Source organism: Cyrtonyx montezumae, unplaced genomic scaffold (assembly GCF_038088225.1).
Source record: "Cyrtonyx montezumae isolate F1298 unplaced genomic scaffold, pur_monq_1.0 scaffold_10, whole genome shotgun sequence".
In the NCBI taxonomy this organism is placed as follows: domain Eukaryota; kingdom Metazoa; phylum Chordata; class Aves; order Galliformes; family Odontophoridae; genus Cyrtonyx; species Cyrtonyx montezumae.
Genome location: NW_027071826.1, coordinates 16,443,746 through 16,462,110, shown reverse-complemented (window position 1 = coordinate 16,462,110; position 18,365 = coordinate 16,443,746). Strand labels below are relative to the sequence as shown.

At 37.3% G+C, this 18,365-nt stretch overlaps 1 protein-coding gene across 2 annotated transcripts in view; it reads right to left on the bottom strand.

The window, feature by feature from the left end:
• Positions 1-12,763: 12,763 nt before the first annotated feature.
• The window catches only part of GALC (galactosylceramidase), a 34,558-nt gene continuing 28,956 nt past the window's right edge, over positions 12,764-18,365 (bottom strand). For both annotated transcript variants that reach the window (XM_065751697.1, XM_065751704.1), the window contains exons 15-17: positions 16,463-16,626; positions 15,321-15,397; positions 12,764-13,673 (exon numbers count right to left, since the gene is read on the bottom strand). In XM_065751697.1, coding sequence (XP_065607769.1) covers positions 13,530-13,673; positions 15,321-15,397; positions 16,463-16,626 — 385 coding nt within the window. In that variant the 3' untranslated portion in view covers positions 12,764-13,529. The remainder of the gene's footprint in view (positions 13,674-15,320; positions 15,398-16,462; positions 16,627-18,365) is intronic.

The following is an 18,365-nucleotide window of genomic DNA, read 5'->3' as shown; positions in this document are numbered from 1 at the left end:
GCTCAGAAAATGATACAATATGCTGACAGAAATTATGCAGTATAGTGCTTAATAAACTTACAGCCAGCATAATAAAAATTCTGTCAGTAATAAACTCCTTTCCCAGTTGACTGAGGACCTGTGTTGCCAAAACCTATCTTCCCCTTGCAGATCCTATAGCACTACACCTTCACAGACAGTAAAATGGCACCCCAATGACATTGTCAGCCTTTTTATTATCTAGAGTAATGAAAAATACAAATGCTTCGCCTTGGAATTCTTGTGCTTAGATCTAAGTGGATGCATTAAAAGAGCAATACAAATTTATGCGCACTCAAGTGAATGCATTCGCATCTAAGTGAGTAACTGTCCTGAATAAAATACCTTAGAGATAACCTCTATTTCCCCTTTTTTGATTCTCTTCTTTGCCACCCCAGATGTTAGTTAAAACACTATGCCTTATTACAAAATCATCTGGACAATCTGCTCTTCTGCCTTACCTGGTCCCCAAAGCAACCAACACATTTGGAAGCCTTAAAAAAGGATGCAAAATGACAACAGAGCATTAGTGGATGTTTGTTCACTACTAGCACAACCACCGTTTTGCCTACTTATTATGTAGCTATGAGTGATGTAGTTGTGCATGCAAGTGATCATGAAAAATAAACATGCCACCATAAATGCCAATGCCCAGTAACATCCATTCAGCAATTTCTAAGGGCCTTTGATTTACTTGTTAGGTGTAAATGATTTGGTCATTGATTGTCTGATCAAGAATAACACCTTGTCCACTCAGCTGTCAATACATTCCAGAAGGAGAATGCAGGCAGAGAATAATTTGTAAATAACAGTGAAAGCTGTTTACATAAACAGATCAATGTACAAATGCATGCAGAAAATAGGGCCTATTGATAGATTAGTCATAAAGAGAATCAACTTGAATTCATTAAATAAGTATTACCAGTTTACCACATTTAACCATCACACCACGGAGATGATGCATTTCAGGCTTGAACAGCCTCAGCACAATGTTTTTGAAGTATTAAAACACCTATGAACTACCAGTCCCAGTTGATGCATCAACACCATTTTGTTTCCTTTATGGAAAATAGGCTGCATTTCAGGGTTTAACTGAATGTAGATAAGACTTAGAAAGCAGCCTCCCTTGTCTGTATATTAACAGTCATTAATTATCTTCTCATTAAAGGAAAAGAATTAATCAACAGTGTCATGGGTCAAACTTCCAATACCTAGCACGAGTACACTATGCATGATACATACCTTACCATTCATTGCAAAGCTGCCCAAAGTAGCTTTTTGTGTTAAATATACTACTCATTTCTGTTCCTATACAGTTCTTTGCCTTGTGATACTTCAGTCTGAAAGCTTAATATAGACCATAAAAGCCAAGAGGTAAGGACAGAATATACAGCTTGCATTTCATTTACCATACTATACCATAGGTAACATTATTAACACAGAGAAACTGTCTTTTCTATATGAATTTAACAGCAATCCATAAGCCAAATTCAGTTAAACTCTAAAATAGAGCACAGTCATAACCCTCTGACACCAGAGCGAATTTCTTCAGTCTCTACAGATTACTTTTATATCAAATGCTGTTGCAGCTGTGTGCCTTCCAGACAGATTGCAGGAGGGCATGATAGCAGAGCGTTTGTCTCATCCATGGGTGGGACATCAAGATTAAAGGGAAAGCTGCTGTCTGCATCATTTCATTCAAGCATAGTGAGGTAGATGGTCCTGACTCAATCTTTAAAAAGCCATGCTGAGTGACAAAGTATGGCTGGTGAAACAGCCTCAGAGGGGAGCAGAATCCTTAACAGGACACCAACTGTGAGGCCAGAAAGGTGCTATCACCAATGCTATAGCATTCGGTCTTTAACCAAATCCTGCCATCAGATATTGATGCTTAAGCATCACTGTAATGAGATTCCTGTCTTTGCATACATTGTATGAGAGCTCGTAACATGGAACTGATTCACAGAAAAGAAGATTCTGTGAAATATATAGTCTATGAACAGCCTGAATTTTTTCTTGCAACATTTTATTATGGATCCTAAAAAAACAAAAACAAAGACAACAAAAGAGAGGAGCAAGTGATTTGGCAGGGGGAAATGGTTAAGAAGGAAGTAATTTTTCAACACGCTTATGTCTCAAGAACCGTACAGATTTATTGTACTGTGGGAATTGTTGGAATTCTTTTGATATATTTACAGTGCTGTTATCTTGTGTTAAGTTTTCTAAGGATATTATGACCAAACACCACAAGGCCTTCCCAGAAAAGAAGCATAAACCTAATAAACACATAAATAAACCAACATTTCTTTGTCATTTATTGATTTCCTAGAGGCTTGTGGAATACAAAAAACAGGCTCCTGGAATTTAAAGTAGTATTGTCTTATGCAGTTGAAAGGCAGAAATCAGAAGGACTTTCTGTACCCATGGTCTCAGATGTGAAGGGAATACAAGAAGCTGAAAGTTGGAGGAGAGGAAACAGATGCTGAGCTTCAGAAAGTCAGAGATAATATGGGTGTCAATCACTTATCCACAGAACCTATCAGTTATATCTGTCACAGCAAGCTATGATCAGCATTTGACATTGGTAATCCATAAAGGAAACTTGAATTCAGAACTCACCACAATTTAAGATGCCTTCTCATGTCACAGTGCCTTTGATGAGATTTCTCCTTTGTCCACTGTATTGTGTTATGGATACAACTAGAATAACTCAATAAAGAAGCAAGAAGAGCAGCTTTCCCAACACATCTACTTCTCTTTGTTTCCCCTCACCTAACTGGTAGTGGCAAATAGCAACAGATTTTTATGATTATTCAGGGACTCGGTCTTTATACAAGTTGCTTTGATGTGTGATTTATGAAGATACTCAGTTTGGATAAGAAGAAACATTTGGGAGAAGATTTCATGAAGCAGAAATAGAATAATTTTTGATAAGTGATCAAATGCTGCGAAAACCATAAAAATCTCTGCTGTAAAGTTAAAAAGAATGGTGGATATAAGTAACAAACTGTACTGCAAAACTATGAATGCGAATACTTTATACATCTGTGTATATAAAGGAAAGAAGCAGAATGTAGAGAGAGTGGAATAGCTCAAACTCTAATTCTGCTATCGTGTTTGCAGAGCTTGATTTATAGATTTTAATAGTGAATCTTCTCTACACTGGAGCTGTCTTAGGCATCATTAAATTACTAAAATTTGTTGCAAACTAAGAGCATACATATGCTTTTACAACAGCTCAGCTCAAATACCATAACTCTTCTGACAGCAATTGTAAATCACTGTAGTATGAGTCTGAATTGAGTGAACCTTCATGTATCAACCCATCCCCATTACCCCCAAAACAGCAAATAACTTCAACAACAGAGAAAAAATGAACCACCATCCTCGTTTCCAGGAATAAATCAGGGAGAACAATTATCAGAGTATTTTTTTCTTTTTTCAAACCCAGAACTGCCAATCTGGCTGATAGGCTGTGTGATGCTCTGAATCCTGATCTCTGCTTCCCATACCTGAAAAACTCTGATCTGCTTTGGAATTATAATATATATTTAGGAAAGTCTGCTTGTGTCCACTATGAGTCATAAAATCCTCATAGGAAAAACTGAAGTCAAGCCAGAAGTTGTTTTCATGCTTACACAGGAACCAAAACAAAAAAACAATTAAACAAAAAAAAACCAAACCATGCCAGATGAAATGGATTCAAGAAAGGACAGTATTGAAAGAGTCTTCTGAAGGCCTTATGTTCCTCAAGCAACAAATCCAGGACAAGCATTAGAATTCTTATCTCACCTTTACACTTTTTTTTTTTGTGAACATAATTGATCTAGTGATGCCTCCCAGTCTGCATCCCCCATGAGTTAAAATCCTAATCAGTATATAATCACTGAATACTCAGAGAAAGAGGTGAGTGAAGCTACAGATCTGTTGCAAACGATAAAATCCTTTTCTTCACAACCACAAAGTAAAACATCCATGCCTTTATATCTTTTCCTCTTCCAGTCCAACTAGATGCACAGGTGGCAGGTACCTTGTATTATGGTCAAAAGGATGCTATTGCAATGAGATAGATTTCAAAACTTGCCCATCAGTGTGTCTACCTCTTCTGTTTCAGAATACTGAACATGGCACAAGGAACACGTTGCTATCCCTTTGCCAACCCATCAGCTGCTTGTTAATTATCATCTTTTACGGATGAAAAGCTGATTCTGATTTCCTCAGCTGCCTCGCTTTTTCCACAGAACCAGCTGCCTAAAGAGAACCTAGGAAGAAATCAAAACTACGTTGTCATCATCCTTTCCAATTTGAATGTTCCCCTATAATTTTCCAAGATTAAATTTTTTCCCACACCAAATAAATATATTATGCCACAGGAAGGAAATTCCTTTTTTCAAAAACAGTTATAAAACGTTGAATAAATGAAATTAAAAACAAAAACAAAAACCCACACACAAAAAAACCTCTTATCATTGCATTTATCCAAATGAAGTCATACCTTGCTCAATAGATGAATGCCCCTTAAGTCTTGGCCACAATCCCTTGCCTGTAACAAAAGCAAGACCCATTTTCAGAGCTAAGCTTAAACAATTTTTGCATGCATAGAGACTGATCTTCTATTTCTCAGTTATTGAGCTGACATCTCCTAGCTACAGTCCAAGTTTTAGTATTCCAGTTCTCCAGGGTAAACTCTATTACATGATGCTGGCTTTCGACCATGCAAGCTATTACTTCCAAAGGGCAAAAGAGGTGTGTGGAATTTTAAAAAGCAAGGGCTATGTTTCTAGCATTTCTTGTCTGAGCAATAACCATAATTTTCATTTGGGGTAGCATTTTTATGAATGGATTTCAAGGGTAGAGAAAATGAAGTAGTCTCATTGCCACACAGTTTTACAGACAGGGAATGTCATATAAGAAACTTGCATCCATGGCAAAAACTTCATTCCAGAACTAGTATCAAGACTGCACAATTCTTCAGTAATCCACAAACATCTCAATTTCAGGTACAGAAGGATTTCTTGTCTCCTGTAATACAGCTCCACTAAGGTGCTAACAACACTTCTGTGTTTGGCCTTTGACTCTACAGGAGTATCAGTACTACTACTAAAAGCCAACAGCAGATCAAGGTTGTGGCATTTTGTCCTGTAGGCTTGAAGGTGAAGTCCTACCTCCTAAACTTAATCACCTTACTAACCTTCCTTCCTTTTCAACAAGAGAGTAATAAGGACAGACTGCACTTAATAAGCCTTAACCAGAAACCCTCAATGAACTGATGGGCTAACTACCTACAGCTCCAGCTGAAGGTTGCTCCAATTCCCTGTCTTCTTCTCCTCAGGGAGCTGGTTCCATTGCCTCACTTAAACCATTTTATAACTAAGAGAGGTTTGCTCCTCATCCAGCTATTCCCAGGTACCTACCTTAGTCTCCAATTTCTAGAGACTGGCACAAGCCTTCTGTTTGATGTGGTATTTTCCATATATAGCTTCTCAGGAGAAGACTGTGCTCTGCAGAGCATTATGTATGGCTCCCTGAGGCATTGAATTATAGCTCAGCTCTGTTACTAGAGCTCCTTGTTATTAACTTTACTGCTCTGTGCAATGTATTACAGCACGAAGCAGCCCAGGTGCCCACCAACACTGGGGCACTGGGGCCAAACAGGTGGTTTGTCATTAAGAAGAGGAAACCAGAAAAAGGAGTGTTTGCCAGTGACAAGGAAGATTTACAACAGCAGCTCATCCAAACTCTTCTTTCTCTCTCAGGAAATAAAGGCTCAATTTTAAGTAAATTCCCCCACAAAATAAACCAGAAGGAATGATTAAAAGTGACTCAAAACATTGCTAATGCACTGCCATACCACTTCCACACAAAACTCAGTTGTCATGAGCAGTGTCCTGCTGTTATCTCACTGGCCGAGATGGATGCACAGATCACCTGCTCCAAAGACACTTGTAAATAACCAATGTTTTCTCTACAGACCATATCACACTTTGGGATATCTCAACTCTCCTGTACATTCTTGATTTATTCTATCACAGTTTTTGGTAAGCAGTTTGTCTTCAAAATACTGTGAGTGAAAAAGAAAATCCATCAAGTTTTAATGATCATATTTCAGTCCCTTAACAATTCATGGGAAGGTTTCTTTCTTGCTTCTGCAGATGAAGCTAAAATTATACCAAGGAAAGGCAAAATGAGAACCTGAAATGCATCTGAAGATCACATTTTGTCATAACAAGCAACAAAGAAAAGAGCCACGATCCAGACAGCACAGAGCACCTAAGGGGCTATAAAACAACACTCAGAGGAATTTCATCAAGAAAAGTAGACAACAAATACACAGACAATATTAAGGTTATAAAACACTAAGTGAAGTTTTCTTAGTTCCTCAAATACAACTTTCCCTTTCATTAGACAGAGGAGCACAATACTCCCACGGAAAACACAACCTTCCTCCTCCATAGAATCTCATATGAAATACTGTTCATATGATCTTAGGACAAATAAGCCCCCAGTTCCCTGCCTCTTGTCCATCACACAAATGATGAATTTGTCTTTTTGAAAACTAAACCTCATGGATGCCTTACATAAAAGCAGAACTGAAGAAGAGCAACCCCCACTTCAGTTTCATGCTGTAATCTCCTCCAAAAAGAGAAACATTTCTCATTTTGCCTTCTGCTCTGACCAAGCACTGGAACAGACTGCCCAGGGAGCTTGTGGATTCTCTTTCTCTGGAGATATTTAAAACTTACCTGAGGGCCTACTAGTGCAACCTGTTCTAGGGAGCCTGCTTTGGCAGGGGGGTTGAACTCAATGATCTCTAGAGGTCTCTTCTAATCCCTACAATTCAGTGATTCTGTGATTCTAGAGAGCAAGGAAAAATGATACTTTTCCACATCAATATATTCTACCTCAGTTTTTAATTACACAAAGTGCCTCTGCTTCCAGGGCCTACATGCCTCCTTCTGCCTGGGTGGGCCCCTCCTGGGCAATACAAAGGGCACAGAGTGACTCTGTGAGCTCACAGTCACAAATTTCCCTGAGACGGCGAGATGATACCAGAGAAGCTGGGCTGAGATGGCCTGCACTTATGTCGTGTGTTGACTGGCCACATTCATGGCCCATGAAGGATGTCACCTCAGGAACCCTTGAGTGAAAGCAAATTTCTGGCTCATTAACCTAGGTACATAAAGCTTTAGAAAACCTGGCATATGGGAGTAAATCACTTTCCAGGTAATCACTGCTCATTTACTCCTGTGTTTCTGATTACACTGTTCTGAGACACTTAGTAATGGCCAAAACCTTCCTGCTTTCACACTCCTAACCCTTTGATCTTCTAAGCCGAGCAGCCACTCCAGCATCAATCAGTTCCAATTCCCATGGTGCTCCTTGTACCCTTCCTTCACACAAGCTTAGAGCTTCCATCTCTCTTCTTCTCCTAACCTCTCTGAACAAAGAAGCACCTTCTTCAGTGACAAACTGGATGACAAAATCTCAGCCTGTGTAAATATGCTTCATTCCTCTCAATGTGCCTCTGTCCCTTGCAATTTGATATTTTAAAATTAAAGCAGAATATTTGAGATCCACACTTGAGAAAACCTTGAACTGGAATAACAATCTCACAGCTGTATGCTGTGGAAAGCTTTTCTATGCTGTTCCCATCTACAGCCACATCTAGAGTAGAGTTTAGTGCCAGAATCCCATCTGTACACATTCCCCTGTGTACACGAGGCTGTGTGCAGCAGTCCAGGGGTGCAGGTTCCTATAGATAACTTCTGAAATCAGGGCTTAGCATTTAAAAGACTTTTAGGATCAGGCTGTAACAACTTAATCACAATAAAACTGCAAACTCATTGTGCAATGAAAATAGTCATTTCAGAGCCTTTCATAAGCCAAGCACACAACTCAAAGATTACTGAGACCGACACAAAAGCTGAAGTTGTGCTTCTGGAAGCAACAGGACCTTTTGGACTTTTTCAAATGGCTTAATCCAGAAAAACCAACGTAGGCGACAGATGCTTTAGAAAGAATTTGTTTAAATAGGTTAATCTGCTTAGACCATATGCAAAATTATTGAAAGATTAATTACTATTTCTTGTAAGGATTGCCATAGGTTTTTGTACGCAGAAGGCTATCCATAGTCTGAACGCTGTTTTTCTTCTCAAAGGCACCTCCATCCTTGTTCACAGCTCAACGTGGCTAACCCTGAACCCATTCGGACAGCTATTTTTTTCCTTATAATTACACTGCCATCTAGTGCCTCTGGCACAAAATGCAAGGTCCTCCTGTCACGAACTTGTCACAAAAGATAAAAAGTTCTAAGGTTCATGTCAAATATCAATTTTTCATTTAGAAATCTATCCTTGTGATACCACTATAGATTTTTCTGAGTATAGATCAGACTCGCTGTAATGAGGTTGTTTTTCTTTTTTCTGTAACCTGAAGTATGAGCTCACCATCCCGACTGCCTCAGCCACACGGTGCTTTCAAATCCGTCAGTCACACTCAATGAACAGAAATAGCATTGCTGTTTATCTGCTTTGGGTTAGGACTGAGAAACTTTTCACAGGGAATTAGGCCTCAGGAGAAAAAGGAGAAGCTATGGTTAAGCAGCAAATATGAACAGTGTTCATTAGCTTGGGGAATGCAGTATTTAAAAAAAGACGACCACAGATGTAGCAATAGGCCTTTAGTTTTCCTTTCATGCCATTCTGCTCTTTTTTAGTTAAGAATTACATCAGTTCCCTTCCTGGTAAGAGAGGAGAGATCCTAGAGACTTACATTTCCAAGGGAACATTAGGTACTGGGCTGCAAAGGAAATGTGGCCAGCAGAGTGAGGGAAGTGATCTTGCCCCTCTACACTGTGCTGGTTTAGACCTCACCTGGAGTACCACATCCAGATGTGAAATCCTCAGTACAGGACAGACACAGACCTCAGAGGAGGGCCACAAGAATGATCCAAGGGATGAAGGCAGGCTGAAAGAGCTGGGGCTGCTCAGCCTGAAAAAGAGAAGGCTCTGGGCATACCTGAGAGCAGCCTTCAGTACGTAAGGGGAGGACTACAAGAAAGAAGGGGATGGACACTTTAGCAGGGTCTGCTGTGTTAGAAGAAAACAGTTTCAAACTAAAAGAGGGGAGATTAAAATTGGTTATAAGGAAGAATTAATTTATGAGTGTGGTGACGTTGCCCAGAGAGGTGGGGAATGCTCCATCCCCAGAGACATTCAAGGTCAGGCTGGATGGGGTTCTGAGAACCCTGAGCTATAGGTGTCCCTGTTTATTGCAGGGGAGTTAGAAGGGACCACTAAAGCTCACCTAGTCCAATTCAAACAATTCTACAATTTAAATTTTGCTCTTAATGCAAAGCAAGTATGAGGATTTAAACTGCAAGATCCCAGTGTTCCTCAAAAATGGTAGTAGTGTGTATAATTAGCTAATAAGATTTGCTTTTTTAGAAACAAAGTATTTGATTTTCCATAGGTTTTTTTTTTTTTTTTTTTTTTTTTTTAATGAGAAACAGCAAGGAAGCTACTTGTAATTCTCAGCAGGAAATGAACAAAGAAAATCAAGCTAAATAAAGACATTTCTCTTCCTTAAATTATTTGGAAACGTGTGCAGAGTTTGGTTTCTTTAATCATTTTGGTGGTATCTTCTCCATCTTAGCTCAGGAAAATTATCATTTTGATTTAAGATGCATTCATGAATGCATCTTAAAATGAACAACTGTAAGAGAGGATGGCTCAGTGCAGTACAGTCTTCAAGGGAAGATAGAATCTAGTACATCCAGCTAATGTGGTGCAGCCTAGCTCTGGGGACCTTTAGACTAAGTGCTCACACTCAACATGAACAGAAGGGGCATTTTAAAAATAATCTAGAAGTGTTAGAGCAGTAATTTTACTTACTTTTACCTCCAGTTTCCAGAGATATGCCTCAGGTTAAACCTGGGGCATACAAAAGAATTCAAGGAACAGTTTCATGCAATAATTACAAAGTTACTTTGGTCCTCCAGGAAATGAGATTTTTGAAGGACTGTGTTCACAGTGGCTTGCATATCACCAAGCAGTGGTGTAGCATGGTAAGGAGCATAAAGAACACAAAAAAGATGCCCAGGACACTTAAATATCAGATTAGACTTCCACAATAATTTTGGTTCTTTTCTACCCACCATTCCAACCTCTGAACTAGAAATTTACTTTTGATACGGTGAGAACAAGATGAGGATGGAAAATAAGTGCACATGAGTAGCCTAAAGAAAAGCAGTGCTGTTTTGCAGAAATTTAAAAATCCCAAGAACGTTGTTCATAGCAACTATAACCTGAACTTCCTAAGGCAGAGAATAAGAGACAGAATCAACTTTGCTGCAGTGCTGGGTAACCGAAGTGGTAACTCCAATTGGGCATTCCTACCAGAGAGACGCATCTTTTACTGACAGAAGCATAAACAGCATTTCCAGAACAAGTTTTGTCTATTGTCATGATAACCAGGAAAATGTGTCTAGCATTATGTAATTTCTCATCCCCTTTTAAAGTTGAAACCAGGAGTTTGAGGCTGGGAACGAGGAATAAAAAAAAAAAAAAAGAATTGAAGCTAGATCCAGAAAATAACTCAAAGAAAAAAAAAGTCTAATCTAAATTTTAAAACACACCTGAATTGCACTACCTGCTTCCATACCTGTAAAAAGACTTTCATCTTAAGTTCACAAGACCGTTTTTCAGAAATGGCCCTTAAATACAATTTAATCCTCTTAAATAAATGAAGAAATAAAAAAAAAACAACAAAAACCAAAAAACACCACAACAGAAAGAAGCAGAACGCACACTGAGCAATACAGATAATGTTCACATCAACATCAAAGTCCTGATTTTTTGATATTTGTTAATGGGAATTGTTTGGCATCGGAAAAACTGTTCCAATCCAGTTAACATAGTGGAAGTCATCTTTACCAGGAATCAGAATGATAAAAACTGACAGCTTCCTTGCTGGAGGACATCAAGATCCATTAACAGAAACATTCTCCACAAATAAAGGGGTTTTAAATGTTTTATTTGTCCATTTGGAATGATTAGTATTTATAATCAACAACATAAATCTGCCCCTCAGTGAAAGACCTGACAGCTTGTTATTGGCAAGCATATTACAGCCTGCTGAAGGGTGAAGAATTACAGACATAGGGATGAATCACATTATATCACTATTAGATCGCTTATTCTCTTCATAAAACAGTTTGATCCTCTACCATTAATAAGTTAAGATTAGAAAAAATAATCAACATTTACAGTGACAAAATACATTGTGCTTAGTACACAATATGACAGTAGTTTATTAAACTAGTGCATTAAAAGACAGTAAAAAAAACTGGACAACTCCTTTGGAAAAACTGCATCTTTGCTAATCCCTCTTACACAAACATTGCTCGCAGCCTACACAAGCTACCACAAACCCTGCAAGAAACATACTACTAGGAAAAGCCATCACAGTTGAAACAAATTGATTCTGAGAACTTTTTCTCCTGTATTCATATTATTTGAATATAAGGACCTTAAGTTAAACCTCCTTCACATCTTGATCCCATTGATGTCCCTTCTGAAATCAGGGAAATGACAAACAGATTTGCACCCACATTTCGACTATCAAAATGAAACAAGTGGAAAACTGAATTCCATTCTTCACCCAGTTAAACAGTTAATATTAAAACATCCTCTACGAGAGTTTTAAAGTTTAGTCATTTAGACCATTCTTCAAGGTTATTGCATGTGTGAAATCTGCATTTATGAATGATTCATAACCAATTAATAGTGGTATCAGTATAACTGTGGAAAGAAATAAAACACTCATCTCTGCATATGAAATTGAGAGCTCTCCAAAACCTGATTTGGAAGATAACCTTTATAAAAAATGTGCAGCAATTATTTGTATTGCATTCACTCAACCTTAGCAGAAAACATCAAATATCAAAGTTAATGCTTACTGAAATCAGCCTTCAAAATAAAGTGGATCTGGAAAACATTCAGTATAAATTGAAGTATACTGAAGATCTGTTTCTCGAAGATAAGATATCTCATGCTACAGAGAGCCTCATACAAATATTGGTGCCCTGCTGTGTCTCAGGAACTATTTGCTCAGCAGTTAAACAGGATGCAGACACAGGATACATGTTTTGTTACGGAATAGACATCATTTTCATTCAAAATGGCCAACTGAAAAATTCAGAAGCCAACTGATGAAAATATCATTATTTAGCTCACTATAGTCTGGATGATTTATTTTTGCTAGCACAGTAACTTCAAAAAGCAGTGAAATAGCAAAAAAAGAGAAACCCTCCTTTCTGAAGAATCTGAAATTCAATCTGAACTTTACACCATGCTGCCTAGGAGTAGGCATAATGTTGGATAGGATACTGTTGTGTCAATAATACAGCCTGATACAATAAGGAGTTCTGTCTGCATCCATTTGCTGTCACCTTATTACTAGACTGCAAGGACTTTTTTTTTTAAATTTCCTTTTATGCAAGGACATGATAGCATCCATACCTTCTCTGTGCTACAACAGTCAGCTGAGAAACATATTGATATACTTTAGATTTCCACTCTAAGTTTTAAGAACCATCACAAATGAGAGATGGATGCTCATGCTTCTAGGAACAAAAAGCCAGTCTTTCCACATTTGACCTGGCATAAGTTAAGGAACCAGGACTCAGTTTCTATTCTTGTGCCATGCAAAAACAAACAAACAAACAAAAAAAACATACAAAAAAAAAACAACAAAAAAAAACCTCATGCCATAAAGGCTACTAATAATGAACTGCAAGTTACAGTATTTCTTAATTTATTTCAACCCTTTCATTAGAAAGAGGAGGTAGCTTAAGCTTAAGGCACATTCTGCATTGCCTGATCACCCATAAGAAATTTTCTTTCTGCTCCAAAAAAAATATATTAAAGCTTGCAATGAAAGTTGGAAGTAATCAAACACACCTTTAGCATTGTAATGACTAGCCTGAGAGCGTAGCAGAAATAGACAAAACATATTTTTTTCTTAATAAATAAAAAAATAGGTTCTTCATCCAAATGAAATCTGAAAGTGATAAACGTACAACTGTATGGGGCCATTAGTTAATAAGGCTTATTGATATTTAATTATTCAGTGAAAGGAATGGACACAGTCACGCTAGTGTTAAAAATGCAGTTTGAGAGGCCTTTATCTTCTAGTAACTTTCAAATTCTGCTTAAAAATGAAATGAGAAGTTAAGATCCTTGTATTCAAAAAGATTCAGATCTACTATTTTGCTTTCATCGTTACCTGAACTAAAATTTACCCCCAGAAATCTAAGAGTAAAAATTCTATAGCAACCAGGGGATGAAACTTAAGTTACACTGGTAACTAGTAATGTAAACCTTCAAAAAGTAATAAGGTGAGAATTCAGATTCTTTGCCAACAGATCAGTGTCAGTGTCAAGTCCTCCCCGAAGTTTGAGCTGGCTCTTATTCCAAGTATGATGACGTTCTCCAGACGCAGAAGCTACCTCATCTAGCTTCAACATGGAAGTTGTCAAACTGCGCAAACTCAAACGAACGAGTTCCAATAGCAGCCCAGCCATTTTTTGGTTGAGAAATGGTGACGTTCTCCCAGAGTGGATAACCATTTAACAGTCCTGAGGCAGAAGTGCCCTGTCAGAAAAAAAAGAAAGAAAGTTAGCTTTGTAAAATCCGGCGATCAAGTCACCAAGGCAAGGCAAAACAAAAAGATGTAGTTGAAAATTCACTGGACATTTCACATTCATTTCATGCAGAGGCACTTTTAAGTATTGCTCAGAATCATGCAGTGCCTATCAGCTCTGTGAAGCAGATCTAACACTTTTACAGACTGTATAAAAAAGGTTCATCTTCCACAAGCTCTCAGCTTGCAAACTCAGTGCAGAATCTCAAAGGTAAATTGTTTTTCTTCCTGCATCTGTATCATATTCCCTCAAATGGTCACCTGTTCTGAGGCATTTAGCAAAACTAGAACTACCTGAAACTACAAACAATTCTCTGGCACGACACACCTGGCATTAATTCTGCAGAACTAGACATAGGTCAAAATAAAAGAGTTATGTTTTTTAGTCTGAGGACAGAAGTTCTTCAATCCCCTTCTAAGTATAATGTTACCATTCAGAACCATTTCAGAACTAGTTACCATTTATCTTGCCAATAATAAATTGGAATGGGGTTGGGGAAAACATCCTAGTTTACCTGTATTGAATCTACAGAATTACAAACACAGGTAAAAACAAAGATTATTTTTCAAAATGCCTCTACAATTCTTTTATTACATAAAAGGCATATTTGACATATGTGAGTCTACAGCAACTTGAAGACCAACATCGCTGCTTTTTGTTTTAGATAATTCACTCACTTTCAGTACTCTGTTCAGATTAGCAAGTCTTAGACTTCATTTTACAGATAGCAATTACTGTCATAAATGTAGCTGTACAAACATTTGTGAATGCCTCAGATAAAAGCATTTCTTTGTCTCCCAAAACAAAAGCAGAAAAAAAAGCTTCTAACATTCACAGACAGTTTAGTTGTTAGAGAAAGACTTGGCACAGAATTTTACAGTTGGTATCTTCTACTGAAACATTCAGCTGGAATTTAAGCTCCCCACTTATTTCAGGTCTCTTGCAGTTGCGCAGGTTGTATTAGCCAAGTAGGTTAAGCATCCAGCAGAGGAACGTAAAGCCTTTTAGTTGCAACGTCATGCCCAGCTAAATTACATGGTTTATTTAAAGTAAAGTTTGGTACCTCTTTTCTCACTATAATAAAAAAAAAATAATGAAGAAACACCATACAAAAATCTCCCACTTTGAGGAGCCTTAATCAACAATGGACCTTTTTTACATCAACACAACACCCATGCTTCCTCAGAACAGGAAAGAAAAATGGCAGCTCATTCAAGCTCCCTAATTCCAAGTCCTTAAGGGACACCATACACAAGGCCTTAACACGCAAAGAGAACTGGAGGGAGTCAGATTTGTAAAACAGTTGAGTTTAGTAGTCCACCAAGAATCTTCAGAACAGGAAGTCAGGTCATAATTGTTCTGTTCCAGTTCTCCTCTATATCCTCTCCCGTTTCTCAAGATCTCTTCAAAAATACAGGAAATAGAATACGGTGTGGCATTTCAATTTTTGTTTAAATTGAAAGATGCATCAATGTTTTATTTATGTGGGATCATCTCATGCAAACAGTAAAATGGCATGGTTTTGTCTAAACCATTTAGGACAAGAATTTTCATATTCTTGTACCAGAATTTTCCAGCTTCTTGACCATACTCTTACCTGGATGCTGAGAGTAAGTGTGTGCCAAGCATTATGACGGACACCAGAAAGCCCTTTCATTAATACTTCTTCTCCAGCTGCAAAACATGCACAAGGTTAGCACAGTGTCATTTAACTTTTGCCTCAACTGACTGACAAACATCAAGCTAGCAAAAGGAAAGCTGTATTTCATTTTCAGAGATGTTCAGGACCAATAACTTACTACAGAGGTGCATTCTACCATTCTGTCAGGAGCTTTTTACCACTGAAATATCCAGTGCTTCTGGAGATTCCATCTATTAGGAGGACAGGTTAACCAAGTGTGACAGTAGCTAGTGCTCTGCTTATTCTACAGATCTTTTTCTATGTATTAGAAGATTTTAAATTCAGAGGTTGAGATGCCACACTGTAACACTGTTTAGTTCTAGTCAAAATTTAAGCTAAGCTAAAATGAGATGAGACTTGGAAAAAAACCTGAACACTACAAGTAGAATCTTCCATTATTCAGCCAACCTTTTCAGCTGTGAGATAATTTAACACACAAGCTCCCTTTTAGAAAAATACAATGATGATGAAAAATATCGAAGAAAAAAACATCTTATGATCTAAGCATGCCTACCTGAAATAATGAGGTCATTAATTACATTTCCCTCATTTTCAACAAGGGAAGAAATTATTCTCTAGTAGGCAATGTTGACACGTCTCAAAAGATAAATAATGCAGTGCATTCTAAACCCAAGTGTATGCGTTTATACACATATTTATTACACACAGCTGAAACTTAAGTTATAGTGGATTTAAACATGAGGTAGGAATCAGTGTGTTAAGAGAAGGCAACAGAATTCCTAAATTATAGTACTCAGCCTACCAATGGTGAAAGAGAAAATGAGACATGGGAAGCTACTGCTACCAAATAGAAGACTATTTTTAAGACCCCTACAACTCTGTGATTATGGAGATAAAAGCTGAGAACGAGAAGTGAAGCAGCCAGTAGTCTTCAGATGCTCTAGTCATATAAAAAATACAAAATTCTACAACATAATGGGTCAAGTTCATAGCGATTGCAGCTGAGTAACAAAAACAGAATGTTCATATTTTTGTCAAAGCTATCAATGCGATACATCCATATATCAACATCCACTTTAGAGGAAAGGGCTTCTTACCTAGGTCACCAGTGACTCTGTAGGTGCCATCTGCATAAACCCAGAAGAAAACTCCTTTGGTACGACGAACATATATCCCACCATTGTCAACTCTTCCAGCAATAAACACACCCCCATCAAGTGGCTTTTCTATGTAGATGTCACAAGTGACTGTCAGATTTACCCTACAAGAGAAGCAGTGTGTCTTAAGCAAAGCACAGATGTCTGAGCAGGCAGTAGATTTAAGAATATTCTCTGTATTGCACAGCAACCTTCTTGATGAAAATTTCTGCCATCTTAATCGGGATCTACAGACGAGAGCTACAGATTCATTTTCCCTGACGACTTGTAAAGACTGATTGTTTTCACCTATTAGTTCAGAGACATTTTCTTTGGATTAATAATTCTTCTCATAGACCAAAAGCAAAACGAAGTGTACATACAAGAAGTTCCAGTGGGTTACGCAAAAGATTTGCATCTCCACAGGAAAATATTCCAAGTTTACAAAAATCAAAAGTAAATTAAATAACATAAGTTTCAAGGCCATACCACCACATCTGTTTGAATTTTAACTTTACTTCTCTAGGGTTTTTAATATAGGCTAAGTCCTATGAAACCAAAAATGCCTTGACCAAAAGACAAAACACACTTTCTGTAAAAATAAATAAATAAATAAATACATACATACATAAATAAATGCTCAAATAGGTTGACATTTGATTTTTTTTCCTGAGGTAATACTTCAGCTCAATTGAAAAGTACCACATTATACATCTAGTGATGACTGAAAGGAAAATAACTTACCATCATGCAAAGGAATACAACAATAATTTAATAATACCTAGAAAGTTTATGCACTTCACCTCTACTTCACAGACTGCAGTACAAAGCTCTTACTAGTAAAAATTAACCAACTCTATTAAAGTACACTCAACAAATGAAGTATCTACATTCCATATCTGGAGTTACTTATGAAGAACTGTTGTTAGTACAGATACAGTCAAAAGGTCATATATTTGGGAAGTTTCCAATTATGCATAGGTTTTCTCCTTGTAAAATGTAGAAAACTCCACTATGACCTCAGCTCAGCTGACAGATAAATCATAAATATCTACTTTAGGTAGTCTTCTCCCCCATCTCTTACATCAGAACTAAATATGAGATTTTTCTAACTGCTTAAGTACCAGCTTATTAAATACATATTAATTAGACAAGTTGTTTAATATCTATCTTACCTTCCTATGTATTAAACAAGATTCCCACATTTCACACTATTGTAATGATACTAGAAGCAATGCATGTTAAGTAGCTGTAATTAGAGAGTAATTACAGTATACTGCTAGATTCAAAGCAAAACACTAAAAAAATTTCAGCAGTAGAGATATACATTTTCATAAGATTAAAATACAAACTAAAACCAACTAAAGCACTCCCCAGTGAAATTATTTAAAAAAAATAGTCATTTATAAATGAAATCAAAACATTTCAGAGATTCAGAGCAAATTTAGTTTAACTTCACTATAGTGGTGGTTGTAAACACGTACATGGAAAAAGATCAGACACACTGAGCCTGAATTTGAAAACTTCCCTTATAAAAGTTACAGTTATGTAAAGCTTAAATAACCAGTTGAATAATCAAGAAACAAGCTTAATTTTGAAAAGACATTAATTCCAAAAGAAATAGAACTAAAAGGAAGTAGGAATTTCCCAGAGATTTCACTACAGTAATTTAAGTGTACTATGCTTGTGTTACACAGATCACTAGGTACGACTTGCTCAATGAAGGGAAGCTGTTTATAGGTGAAAATGTGAAGCTTTACTGCAAAAGTGCTTATCTGGTAACACAAAACCATCCTCCAGATATAAGACAGTAGCATGCTTACAGGCTTCAGAGCAAAGAGATTTAATCAATCACCAAGGCCAG